The sequence below is a fragment of the Chiloscyllium punctatum genome, chromosome 29 (genome assembly GCF_047496795.1).
Source record: "Chiloscyllium punctatum isolate Juve2018m chromosome 29, sChiPun1.3, whole genome shotgun sequence".
Taxonomy (NCBI): Eukaryota; Metazoa; Chordata; class Chondrichthyes; order Orectolobiformes; family Hemiscylliidae; genus Chiloscyllium; species Chiloscyllium punctatum.
In genome coordinates, this window is record NC_092767.1 from 67,495,360 (window position 1) to 67,507,512 (window position 12,153).

Below are 12,153 nucleotides of genomic sequence, written 5' to 3' on the forward strand. Positions count from 1 at the left end.
CTGCAGTCCAGAACATGGAAATAAAAGTGCACATAGTCGTGGCAGTTCAGATTCTCTGAGTGAACTTTAGCATACACATAATGCGCATTTTTTTTTGCTGAACTAAACTGCTAACTAGGACTGAGCAGAGAACTGATATTCTGGTGAATCAGTTTTCATGGAAGACTGAGACTTACACTTTATTTCTGAGCTTGTTCTTTCTGCTTTTGAATGCCGATTAGTTGAGTGAATCCTACGTGGGACAGCAGGAGGCGGCTGTGGAGAGGTGAAAGGATCAGAGAGTGAACTGATGTATGTATCTCATTTGCTTCATCAGATACTCATTACTGATAGATACAGAGTATAGCCCGCCATGTACTGCCTCAAAAGTTCTCAAGATAGATACTCTCCCATTCTTGCAGAAAAACAGAGGACTGAAGTGAATTCCCTGTCTTATTGCTCACAACGATTCAGGGTTACAAGTGCAACAAGACAGGAAGCATTATTAACTAGACTTGAGTGGACATAGCTCTAGGGGATGTGTCAGAGAATGGGGCTAGCAACAGTTGGCAAATATAGGCAGACTGTGTCAAGGTTTTTCACTGTAAACTGCCTTGACCCATTTCAATTGAAGTGAGGCCTGAGCTTTTTTTCCCAATCCCAAGAGAAAGAAAAACAGTAAAACTAGCAAATGAAACATATTAGACTTATTTAACTCATATACTTCAAAATGGGGGACCAGTACATTTCTTTTCAAGTATTACTGGATCATTACTGGATTTTCCCATGAGTCCTGCACTTGCAATCCCAAGCAAGAAAAAGATCCGCACATCTTCCAGTTTTAGTAGTGGGTCAGAGGCCTGCATATCTCCCAAACCCAATTCAAGCAAGGCCTGCACTTTCTATCATCCCAGCAAGAATGAGGCTTGAATTTCCCCCAATCCCAGTAGAAAGAAGAGGTCTATATGTTTTTTGTGACCCAAAAAGGAGGCCTAAGTGTCCCACGTTACAGTAGGTGGGCAAGTTTCTGTTCTAATCCTTTTGGCCCAACATTTAGCCAAGTTAATGCTCCCCCACCTTGGTCCCCAGCAGTAGGGGAATGTAAAGTAGAGTACTCACAGTGTAACGTACCTCAAGGTCATCTTCATCCAACTCTTGGAGGCTGGTGTGTTTCTCTGGATTCCGCAGCTTGTCAATTAGTTCATGAACCAGGACCCGACTGAGGCCATGCTGTGCCACAAACTGGTGCTAAAGGAGAGCAAGTGAAACCAAGTCAGAGTGGGGTGAAGGACAGCGAGAGTGTGATGGTGAAAGAAAGAGGTAGAAAAGCAAACAAAGTGGAGGTGAAAGAGGAGTGGGAGGTACGGGAAGTGGAGTGAATTAAAGAGCAAGGAAGAGATTGGGAGCTTGAAAGAGAGACATGCAAGTTTGGAAACTTCAAAATTGAATTTTAAATTTATCCAACAGCCTTTTGAAAGTTGCCATTAAATCAGCTTTCACTATTTTTTTCAATCAGTGCATTCCAGATTTTAAAAAAAGTGGTGTAAAATAAACTGTAATCTCCCCTCCTCGTTTTTTTTCAAATATCTTAAATATGTGTTGTCGTCCAGTTTCTGATTGATCTATCAGTGGAAAGAGTTTCTTAATCCATTTGTCAAAAGCCTTTTTAATTTTAAATACTTCTATAAATCCTCCATTCATCTTTGTTCGAAAGAGATGAATTTTGATTTTCCTCATCTTTCTACATCACCGAAAAAGTCCTTAATCCCCAAGGTCATTCTGATAAATTTCCTTTATTTGTCATCAGTTTGCCAAACTCTTTGGAAATCTGTAGTGGACTGCATATAGATACAACAATATTTGTGGCCAGAATAGAAATGATGGGTAAATTCTCCATCAGTTATGCTTGGAGATCCCACTTATAAACAACTAGAATTGATCGTAGGCACAGGATTTCTATGATATAGCTATCTTCTACCCATTCTTGATGAAATCACCCTACTTTTATCAGGAGTCTTTGCTGAAATTTTACTTGTAAGTTGTCTATTGTAATTCATAGATTTTCTTTTGAAGAAATTTTCATGTCTAGTAAAGACATGTAATATTCGTAACTTTAAACAAGGTCAGTATTCAGCTTAGAAATTTCTGGAACTGCCTTTTGTTTTGAAATAAAAAGGACATTAAAAGGCTGCTAACATGGTTACCAAGGGTCAGGTGACATTTGAAATTTCTGCACAAACTGCTTCAAGTCTCTGATAGTTCCCAATTGAATGATATGGGTGGGAATATACCAAGATGAAACCCATTTTGTGGAATTCACACCTGGTATCACTGGTGCACTAACTCAAAACTGAAAATCTACAGACTCTTAAAATTACTGTCTCTGGAAATATCTCCACAGAGGCTGGTATCCCATCACCAAGTCACCATTTATTGACATAGATCCAGCTCTCTCATAGCCAGCTCTCAGAGTGAACAGGATGTCTGATCCTCCTGTTCTTTTTTTTTTGTCTGACTCCTGTTCTTTTTTTTCTAACCCCTACACTACCACCTAACTGCGGTAGTGCTTATTTTTTCCCCCCAGCACCCATGGTTTGTGTGCAGGTGTGAGACACAGTGAAAGACACAAGGTGCATGAATCTTTATTCAAATTTCCACCACCAGGAAGAAAGGAAACACCCGAGTGACCTGTGACAAGCAGTGCCCTTCACATCAAAGGGCAATGCTGTGTGATCAAACAGAGAAGGGGATAAAGACAGCCGTTGAAGAACAAGGTATTTTCTGCCCAGTTTTGAACTGGGAACATTTTGCGCATAAGGCGAACGTGAAGACCACTACACTACAGGAACAAGACTCCTCCTGTTCTTCTCTGTCAACCAGGGCTCCCTGACTGGACCAGATTAACAGCCCCAATCAGGGGACTCATATTCTCTGAAGGCTGCCTAGCTAACTTCATTGCAATCACTCCATCTCCTTCCTTTAAACTCAACAATGAGAGCTTGAGAAGCCAGTCAAATCTTAAGTCAGTCTGAATGGCCACCATCTTTTCTCCTTTCTATACTAATTAATCCTAATTTTAAATCATTGAGTAGACAACAGAAGTGTTGATCGTGTGACTGAAATCGACTATATATAAAAAATTTTATTCCCCCCAAGAACCAATGGAGGAAAACAATTAGTTTGTGAACAACTGCAAAGACAGCAGCAGAAAGTTTTCAAGTTTATTCATTTTCACGTCCATCAGTACAGAAATCTGACTTCCTAGTAACTAGACCACAAGTAACTAACTTCTGGATCTGCTGAAAATTCACCTAAATCAGGGGAATTCTGCAATTAATCCTGATATGTACTCTGGCTATTGAATCCATATTGATTAGCCTTCAGGAGTGAAAACCCTTTCTTCACCAGTTTCAAAAGTATGCTTTTCCTAAGACTAAGCCAAACATGTGAATTACAAACTACCTTTGGGTTTACGATTTGTAGAAATGCATTACCTTTGTATGTTTTCTTTCATGTATTGCTGTGATTGCTGAGTGACAGAGTAAGCCTTTTGGGGCGAATTCATGAACAAAGAATCATCTTTATATACACCCATGAAAGCTTCTGCTCATTATTCAAATTGACCACAAATGGGTTAAAAACATCTACATATCTTCATTTTTATAAACACACTTATTGTAGCCAGTAGAGCAAGACAGTCAGGAGGTCAGTACTCTCTCATCTTCTGTCCATCACAAGACTTTGTTGACAGTTAAACATACTGAAAGCTCAAAGTTCATCCATGCCTATCATACTAAGTGAATAAAGGGCCTAAAGTATTACTTGAGGGCATTCTGTGCTGCAATGGATCTTGGATTAGTTCCACCTGCACAGTGTTCTTTCACTACGCCAGCAAAAGGACAAGGATGGGGTTTACTGTCAAGGTGAAGGGATCAGATTGTGGCCAAGTGGTTGAAAGGTCAAAGGCCACCAACCAATACCAGCTAGGAATGTACAGTTGTATGAATATGTGAGTGTAGCCTAATGTTGCAACTCCACTCAGGCTCGTTCTTGGTTGTACTTACCGTTAGCATCTTGCTGGCAGCTGGCCTCTTTTTTGGATTCTTTGTTAATGTCAACTTGGCAAAATTGTGGAATGCCGCGCTCCTGAGGGGGAAGACAGTAAAGGTCACAACTTCTGTCTACCTTAATCAAAGGTCAAAATTTCACCCTCCCTACTCCTCACCCCAAACTCATTTGCCTGTATCAGCATTGGTGCTATGTAAACTTCCATTCATCCAATGGTGTCAACATACAGGTAGTTCTCCTATAACGCCATAGTTGCGTTCCAATGAAACCTTGCTTAATAGAAAATCGCTTAACGTAAATAATGGCCTTATGGGAAAAGTGGGGTTGGGGCAGACCAGCAAACAAATCACTCACAATCGTTCAAACATCACCCAAAAGTCTAATGCAAACTACAGCACAGTCTGAATGAAAGTTAAAATCATATTTATTAATGAAACAAAAGTAAATTTAACACAGTGCATTTAAAAATGTAAGAAAGCTGCTCTGTGTACAGTACCTTTCACAGAAAGCTGCTCTGTTGTTAGCTGATATCGGCGCATGCATAGAACAGCACGAAGGTTGGTGCTGACATTGCGCATGTGCAGAATGCACGGACACTGGCACATGTGCAGACCAGTGTGAAGATTTCGGCGCATTGGCACATGTGCAGAACGAAGCATGCAAACCGATGTCCGTTGAAATCGCGCTATTGCCAACAGAGGTAAGCGTTCTCAAAAATACCATTCCCTAGTTCTTCAGCAATGTTATAGCCAAATCATGCTGCGAAATGTGTGTTACCTCAGAACTACCTGTATCCTTTTATGTATTTCTACTCTGTTTATTAGGGTTTATCATGTATTTATAATGCCTATTGTTGGTATTCCACACAACATCTTATCCGTATTCAATCCAAGAAACCATTTCATAATTTCGAAGACCTGTATCAGCTCATTCACAATTTCTACTCCAGAGCAATCACAAACTCTCATCCCCTTTGTCACTCAGTTGATTCTTCCAAGTATGACCCCTATTTCCATTCACTCCAAGTCCAGTTAACATAGCTAGTGTACATTTACATCAGAAATAGCTGTACCATGTCAAGCAGTATCCGACCTCATAGTACCTCTGCCAAAACCAAGCACTAGACTAATAATTCTGGAGTGTAAAGATAAACAAACACAACCTTGAAGCACTTCTTCCCTGTCCTTTTCTCTCTCACCCATCAATAACAAGTTAGCTCATGGATACAGTGATTGTAATGAGGTCGGCAATAGTGGACCTCACAGGAGTTCCCTGATTGGTGCTGTTAATCAGGTCTAATCAGGGTGTCCTGGCTGACAGATAAGAATGGGAGTGTCAGACATTCTGTTTATTCAAAGAGCTGGCTCTGAGGGAGCTAAATCAGTGTCAAGGACTCGTAAATAAAGGGTGACTTGGTGACAGGATACCAGTCTCTATGGAGTTATTTCAGTGGCGACAAGAGAAAAGCATGGTCCTGAAGAAACACACTCGCAACAGTCGCCTTTGAGTTGGGGTAAGCATTTCTGGAATCACGCCGTTAGTTGGGAAGCTTGACTTGTTCGATCCTGCCTTCAAAGACTGGGCCCAGTATGTGAAAAGAATGGGTTATTTTTTCCAGGTCAATGACATTGTGGCAGATGAAAAGCAATGAGTAATTCTCCTCGCAGCTTGTGGGCTCGCAGCTTTTTTAGTTATTAGGAGCCTAACTTTCCCTGAAGCACCAGATACAAACCCCTTTCAAGAGTTGATGGATTTAGTTAAGGATGATTATGACACCAAGCCTCCTCTAATTTTAAAATTCTATCAGTTCTACTCAGCCATTTGAGAACCAGAGGAATCCATATCAGGATTTCTGACTAGAATAAGATGACCTACGGAGGCATGTGACTTTGGTTTATTCCTTAATGAAATACTGAGAGACCATTTGGCATGTGGAATTAATGATGCAACCATGCAAAAGCACCTACTAGCTGAGGCTCAACTGGGCTACAACTGGTTTTATCAATGGAAAATGAGATAAGTGGAGCATACGAGTTGCAGGGTATTCTGATAGAAGTGGACACCCTCACCAGTCTAACACCACCTAAGTGAATGTAATTGTGTAGCCTCACTCAGGACAAATCCTGAACAGAGGGACTCTAGGTTAGTCCACAGCAAAACCCTAAAACAAAACTAAGCCTCAGCCAAATGATTAACATTTTCTTCAGGATCTGAGACAGCAAGTCATTGTAGTTGCTGCCAGTACGCGGACTCAGGACAATAAATGAGTCCCACTGGGCCTGAATTGAGTAAGAGAACTCATTAGCCAGTATCCCAGAGAGTGCACAGCTTGCAAAGTCCACCTACCTCTGGCTTGGAAACAGTTAAATTGCTTAGCAACATCCAACTTAGAACTAATCAAAATAAACATCTGGTTAAATGGGCATCCGGTTCTAATTGAGGTCAGTACCGACAATGCTGTTTCAGTAACTACGGAATCAGTCTTCTACAAGATTTGTTCTGGACTCCAACCCATAAGTTTGCACAAGACATTGGTTAAACTGAGAACCTATACTGGGAAATCTTTACAGACTGAGAGTGCAACTTTGGTTCCGGTCTCCTATGAGAAGCAGCTGGTTCAGTTACCTATGATTGTTGTAAAAGGATTGGGCCCAAGATTGATAGGGAAAATTGGTTGAGAAAGATTCACATAGATTAGCTCAACACTATTTTGTTTAAAAATTGGCTGCCTGAGTGAAGTTCTAATTAAATGCCTGGAAATTTTTCAGGAAATTCAATAATCTCTTCAAGCTCTCTAACTCTCTCAGATAGCTAAGCCTCATCCAATTATGGCTGGTTGGCTATGCCCAACTTTCATTGCTCCACTACCAGCAACCTTTGCTGTTTAGACTCTGGGCTCCAGAATTCCCTCAGGAAGCCTCACTGCCTCTCTAGCTCCTCCTCTTTCTTTTTAACATGCTCCTTTAAAACCTAGCTCTTTAACCAACCTAAAACAGGTCCATTATTCTCACTGACGTCACTCTCTCAAAGCACTGTACAAAAGACTGAGCTCTGTTCACATAATTATGTATGCTTCCTAAAGCACAAGCCAGCTATAGTGAGAAAGAACCGAAATCATAACAGAGAGAAAACTGGGAGTCATGGTTAAGCTAATGTATTAATAAAAACAAATCTTATCAGTTGACCTATGTAAAAACATGCTAATTTTAAAAATCAGAATTAAACTCACCATTTTGCTTTATCCTTTAACTTGGGTGGCTGGTAACCACTTTTGGACATTAGAAAGAGCACTCTGGATAAAACAGAGAACATTAGTTACCATGTCCTGATTGATACAGAGAAAAAAAGACAGACAAAAATAGAAAGAAAGACAAATCCTGGAGAGAAAGACAGAAAGATAGACAGAGGAAAACATAGGCAAAGGTAGATGTGCCAGCAACAACAGGGAAAGGCAAAGAACCAGAAAAGAACTCATGAAGGGAGAGAGGAAGGGATAGAGAAGAAACAAAGGTAGAGAGACAAATAGAGAATCTCCACAAACCTAAGCTAGGCAGTCACCAATTCTCATCATTCTAGAGTTTAGGAATCTGGTTCCAATGCTAAACTATTAATCCAGAAAATCAGCTAACATTCTGGGGACTCTGGCCACAGCAGATGGTAGAATTTGAAGTCAATAAATAAAAATATCTGGAACTAAGAATCTACTGATAACCATTGCTGATTGTCTGAAAACACTTAGTTCCACTGACTGTAACAAAATTTAATATCATGCAATGAATATAAAGCAGCTGATTTGTTATCATCCATCTTTTTAAATTGCCCAAAATGAATTTCTACTCCATTAACTGGTCATTATCACACTGTGAGATTGTGTATTGATGGATGCCGACATTACAATAGCAACAGTAACTTCAGTGCAAGACCGTGAAACAAGGAGCCCTGCAAATTATTTAATTAACAGTAACAATCAGTGTGCAAGGGGTTAATACTGCAGCTTAAATTGGAACAAGTTCAAATTCAAAATACCTCATTGTGAAACTGCCACCCACATCCTGGGCAGCCCACGCTCCCAGGATGCCTGGTGAATCCCAATCAACGTGGGTGGACCAAGATTGCGGTTGCATCTGCTGGTTTGGCCACAGGGAAGAGCACTGTTGAAGAAAAAGGTTTCTAAAACAGCCTACCAGGGGGGTTGGCAATACTCAGGATTAAAAGGGTGCTTCTATACAAGAAGAAATGTAAAATAATGGATAGGTATCTTTTGGTGAAGAATGAAAGGTGATCACATTGAAATGTATAAAGTTCTTAGCTTGACAGACAGTTTCTCCAAACTGATGAGACTAGAACTAGGTGTCATAGTCTCAAGATAAGGTGACTGTTATTCTGGAGTGAGAGGAGTAGAATTTATTCATTCAGAGGGTTATGGATCTTTGAACCTATCTACTGCAATGAGTCATAGAAACAAAGAAGACAGAAATAGAAGTAGGCCATTCAACTCCTCGAGTCTGTTCCAACATTCACTATGATCATAGCTGATCATTGAGCTTAATACTCTAATCCTGCCCTCTCCCCATGTCCCTTGATTCCTTTAGCCACAACAGCTATATCCAGACCCTTCTTGAAAACACATTATGTTTTAGAATCAACCACTTCTGTGGCAGTGACTTCCACAAGCTCACCATTCTCTGGTGAAGAAATTTCTCCTCATCTCAGTCCTAAAGGTTTACCTCTTGTCCTTAAAATATGGCCCCAGGTCTGGACTCCCCATCATCAGGAAATCCAATCTTTTAGAATTTTATAGGTTTTTGTGATACCCCACTAGTTCTTCTAAATTATAGTGAATACGATTCTAACCAACTCAGTCTCCCCTCATACGTCATGGATGCTCAACTGTTGAGTGTTCAGGACCAATGCTCCCTCTGATTTTTTTTTCTTCCTGCACAGACATCTCAAGGTCTGTGTGTGGACTTTTAAAGCAGAGTGGAAGGCGTACAGCAGAGGCTGACGATAGAGTATGGGGTTCCCCAGCCACATGGATGCGGAGAGAAACGGCAATACACAATACCTTAAATAGTACACGAATTAACATCTTGTAACTAATAGATCTGAAGGCACAAAATAAAGGGTCAATATCTGGTTGGCAAAGGCTTCCTATACAAACCACAGTCAACTTCTAGAAAGGCCCTTTCTTTGATTTTTCTATATTTATAATTATGGACTGTTATTGATAGAAGGTTTGAATGATATTAATAATAGGATTGATTTAAAAGCCAAGGTTTACTGTAAAATTGCTGCATGTTTGGAAGCAAGTTGTAGTGATTGTAACAAGGTCAGCAGATGGACCTCATAGAATATGAGTTCCCTGATTGGAGCTGTTAATCTGGTCCAATCAGGGAGCCCTGGTTGACAAATATAAACAGGAGTGTCTGATCACACAGCATTGCCCTTTGATGAGAAGGGCAGTGCTTGTCACTGGCCACTCGGGTGTTTTTCATATCTTCCTGGTGGTGAAAATTGAATAAAGATTCGTGCACTTTGTGTCTTTCACTGTGTCTTACACCTGCACACACACACACCATGGGTGCTGGGAAAAAATAAGCACTACCGCACTTAGGCGGTAGTGTGGGGGTGTAAAGAAAAGAGAAAAAAAAAGAAAAGAAAAAAAAATTAACAGGAAAAAAAAATAAACAGGAGTGTCAGGGGTTCTGTTCACTCTGAGGGAGCTGGCTCTGAGGGAGCTGGATCAGTGTCAAGCACTTTCCAAGTGTAAATAAAGGGTGACTTGGTGATGGGATACCAACCCCAATGGAGTTATCTCACAAGTAACCTGACATCACTTAAAGTACAGCCCCAAGTTTCAAACAGTGATTAAATTGTGGTTTTCAGATGACTGGAGCCAAGGCATTGTGTACAGGCTGAGCTTTAGTTGATACGTTAACTGATTGCTTAGTAGACCAGTGACTGTTATTGATGACAAATAGTGAGCCTTCCATTGCCAACAACTACGTGATTGTATCTCAGAAAACAGAATAGCTTGGATCTGTGAACAAGATAGAGAGAATATATCAGCCTCCACCAGGAGCTCTGTTCTCTACAGAAGACACCACATTTAAGCATAAAGAAAAGCAGTTTATTTTCTCTCCAGTAGTTGCTATAAGCTATGACTTTTAATTGATGAGTCAGAGACCTTTCATAGTATGAACCAGTTCCTGTGCCTCTTGCAAGCCAGTTAAAGCTTCCAGAGAATGAAGACTGAGAAGCAGTATTCTGATCAGCATAAAAATTGTAACAATCATCTCAAGAACCATTCAAATGCCTTCCTCTCTCCCTCCTCCTCTGTCCATAAAACGCAAGTTTTGTTTTGTGTGTAAGGGGAAGTTTATAAGGGGATCAAAGTTCTAATTATTCGCGTTATATGCCAACTGTTCATATTTGTTCGCCTGTACCTAGCGGCTAATTATTTGTAACAAGCATAGAATCTGATCCATGTTTTCTGTCAACCTGGTAAATTGGGGAATCTTCACGTACTGTTTAAAATCTTTAACTTTTGTGATGACTTCAGGAACAGTGAGGCTTGACTTCCAGCGAGTCACCCCCGCAATGAGGCATGACACTTCGGATAAGATCTAAGTAATTAGCAAATGGCACCCACCTCAAAGGATGAACATCAAACATTGGGGGCTGCAGTTCGGCCAGTTCGATAGCAGTGATGCCAACTGCCCAGATGTCACACAGCTCATTATAGCCACCTTTGAACTCCACAGCAGCGACTTCAGGAGCCATCCTGTGGAAGATCCAGAAGTGGATGGAGCATGAGAAACAGTTATCAGTAAATCAAAGGAGCTCCTTTTTCTACTTGTTCATATTCTGGAGTTAAACTCTAGCCATTTACACAGGTAAAGAAGCAGAAGGTTTTTCTCACTGGAACATAGGAAATTGAGAGGTGACCTTATAGAGTTTTATAAAACCATGAGCAGTATAGGTAGGGTTAATGGGAGGTGTCTTTTTTCCTAGCTTGGGGATTTCAAGACTAGGGAGCACATTTTTAAGGTGAAAAGAGAAAGATTTAAAAAAAGAAATGATAGGCAATTTTGTTTTTACACAGAGGGTGGTTCGTGTGTGGAATGAACTTCCTCAGGAAGTAGTGGAAGTGGGCACAGTTAACAATGTTAAAATATATAGAAAAAGAAATTTGCAGGGATATGAGCCAGGAGGAGGCAGGTGGGACTAGTTTAGTTTGGGATTATGTTCAACATGTACTGGTTAGACAAAAGGATCCGTTTCCATGCTGTATGACTCAATGAGGGGCGACAAGGAAGATGGTGAAATATAAACAACCCATCATAAACACATGATTGGGAACATTGGGAGTGTTTATAAAGAAACCACATGAGATGCATCCTTAAGGGCCACTGATGGAAGCCTGGGAATAGTGGGCATTAGCAGAGGCCAGATGAAGAATAACCAGCTGCCATTTTGGTTGGATAATGCAGTTGGAAAGCAATATCAATCAAAAAGAGAAAAAAAAAACAAAAAGTCCCCAAGACAGATTGCCTCTCTTTCCTCTCCAGTGGTTGTGGAATTTAGTGCCCCAAGCAACTTTTTCAAACCCCAGTGTACAATCATACCAGTACGGTGTTCCAATGAAGGACATTCTTCGCGCAAATGTGGCAGTGATTTGAGCCGAAATCCCAAAATCAGCTGAAAAACAGAGAGAGAATGAAACTTTAATTTCAGGGATCAAACGGAGTGTAAAATTTCATCAGTCGATCTATCCCACTTGGTAGTTGGAAAGGTCATTTTATCCCCTTATTTAGCAAGAGCAACATATCTGGTTTTCCTCTCTCCACTTATGACCACCACTATGTAGAAATGCAACTTGACAATAAACTTGGTATTGTTCACATTTTATTTTTACCCAGGCTGGGCCTGCCCCTTGCAAACTCATTCCAATCCTCCCACTTGCCATCTACACATCCAGGCCGACTGGCCCTTCAGACACAGAGTCCTATACTTAAGCTGACCAGCCCCAAATACCCAGGTTGGCCCAGTTTCATAATAAACCAGATACAGCAGGCCCAGGCTATTCTGCAGACTCAGAATATG

The 12,153-nt window shown here is 40.7% G+C and overlaps 1 protein-coding gene across 2 annotated transcripts in view; it reads right to left on the minus strand.

Moving 5' to 3' along the window:
• LOC140454496 (mitogen-activated protein kinase kinase kinase kinase 5-like) overlaps positions 1 to 12,153 on the minus strand; it is a 122,884-nt gene that overhangs the window by 38,250 nt on the left and 72,481 nt on the right. The window contains exons 8-13 of one of the 2 annotated variants that reach the window (XM_072549295.1): positions 11,676 to 11,748; positions 10,700 to 10,831; positions 7,277 to 7,339; positions 4,044 to 4,125; positions 1,111 to 1,227; positions 177 to 255 (exon numbers count right to left, since the gene is read on the minus strand). In XM_072549295.1, the coding sequence (XP_072405396.1) occupies positions 177 to 255; positions 1,111 to 1,227; positions 4,044 to 4,125; positions 7,277 to 7,339; positions 10,700 to 10,831; positions 11,676 to 11,748 (546 nt within the window). Of the gene's footprint in view, positions 1 to 176; positions 256 to 1,098; positions 1,228 to 4,043; positions 4,126 to 7,276; positions 7,340 to 10,699; positions 10,832 to 11,675; positions 11,749 to 12,153 lie in introns of both variants that reach the window. The other variant, XM_072549294.1, reaches the window with a different exon arrangement.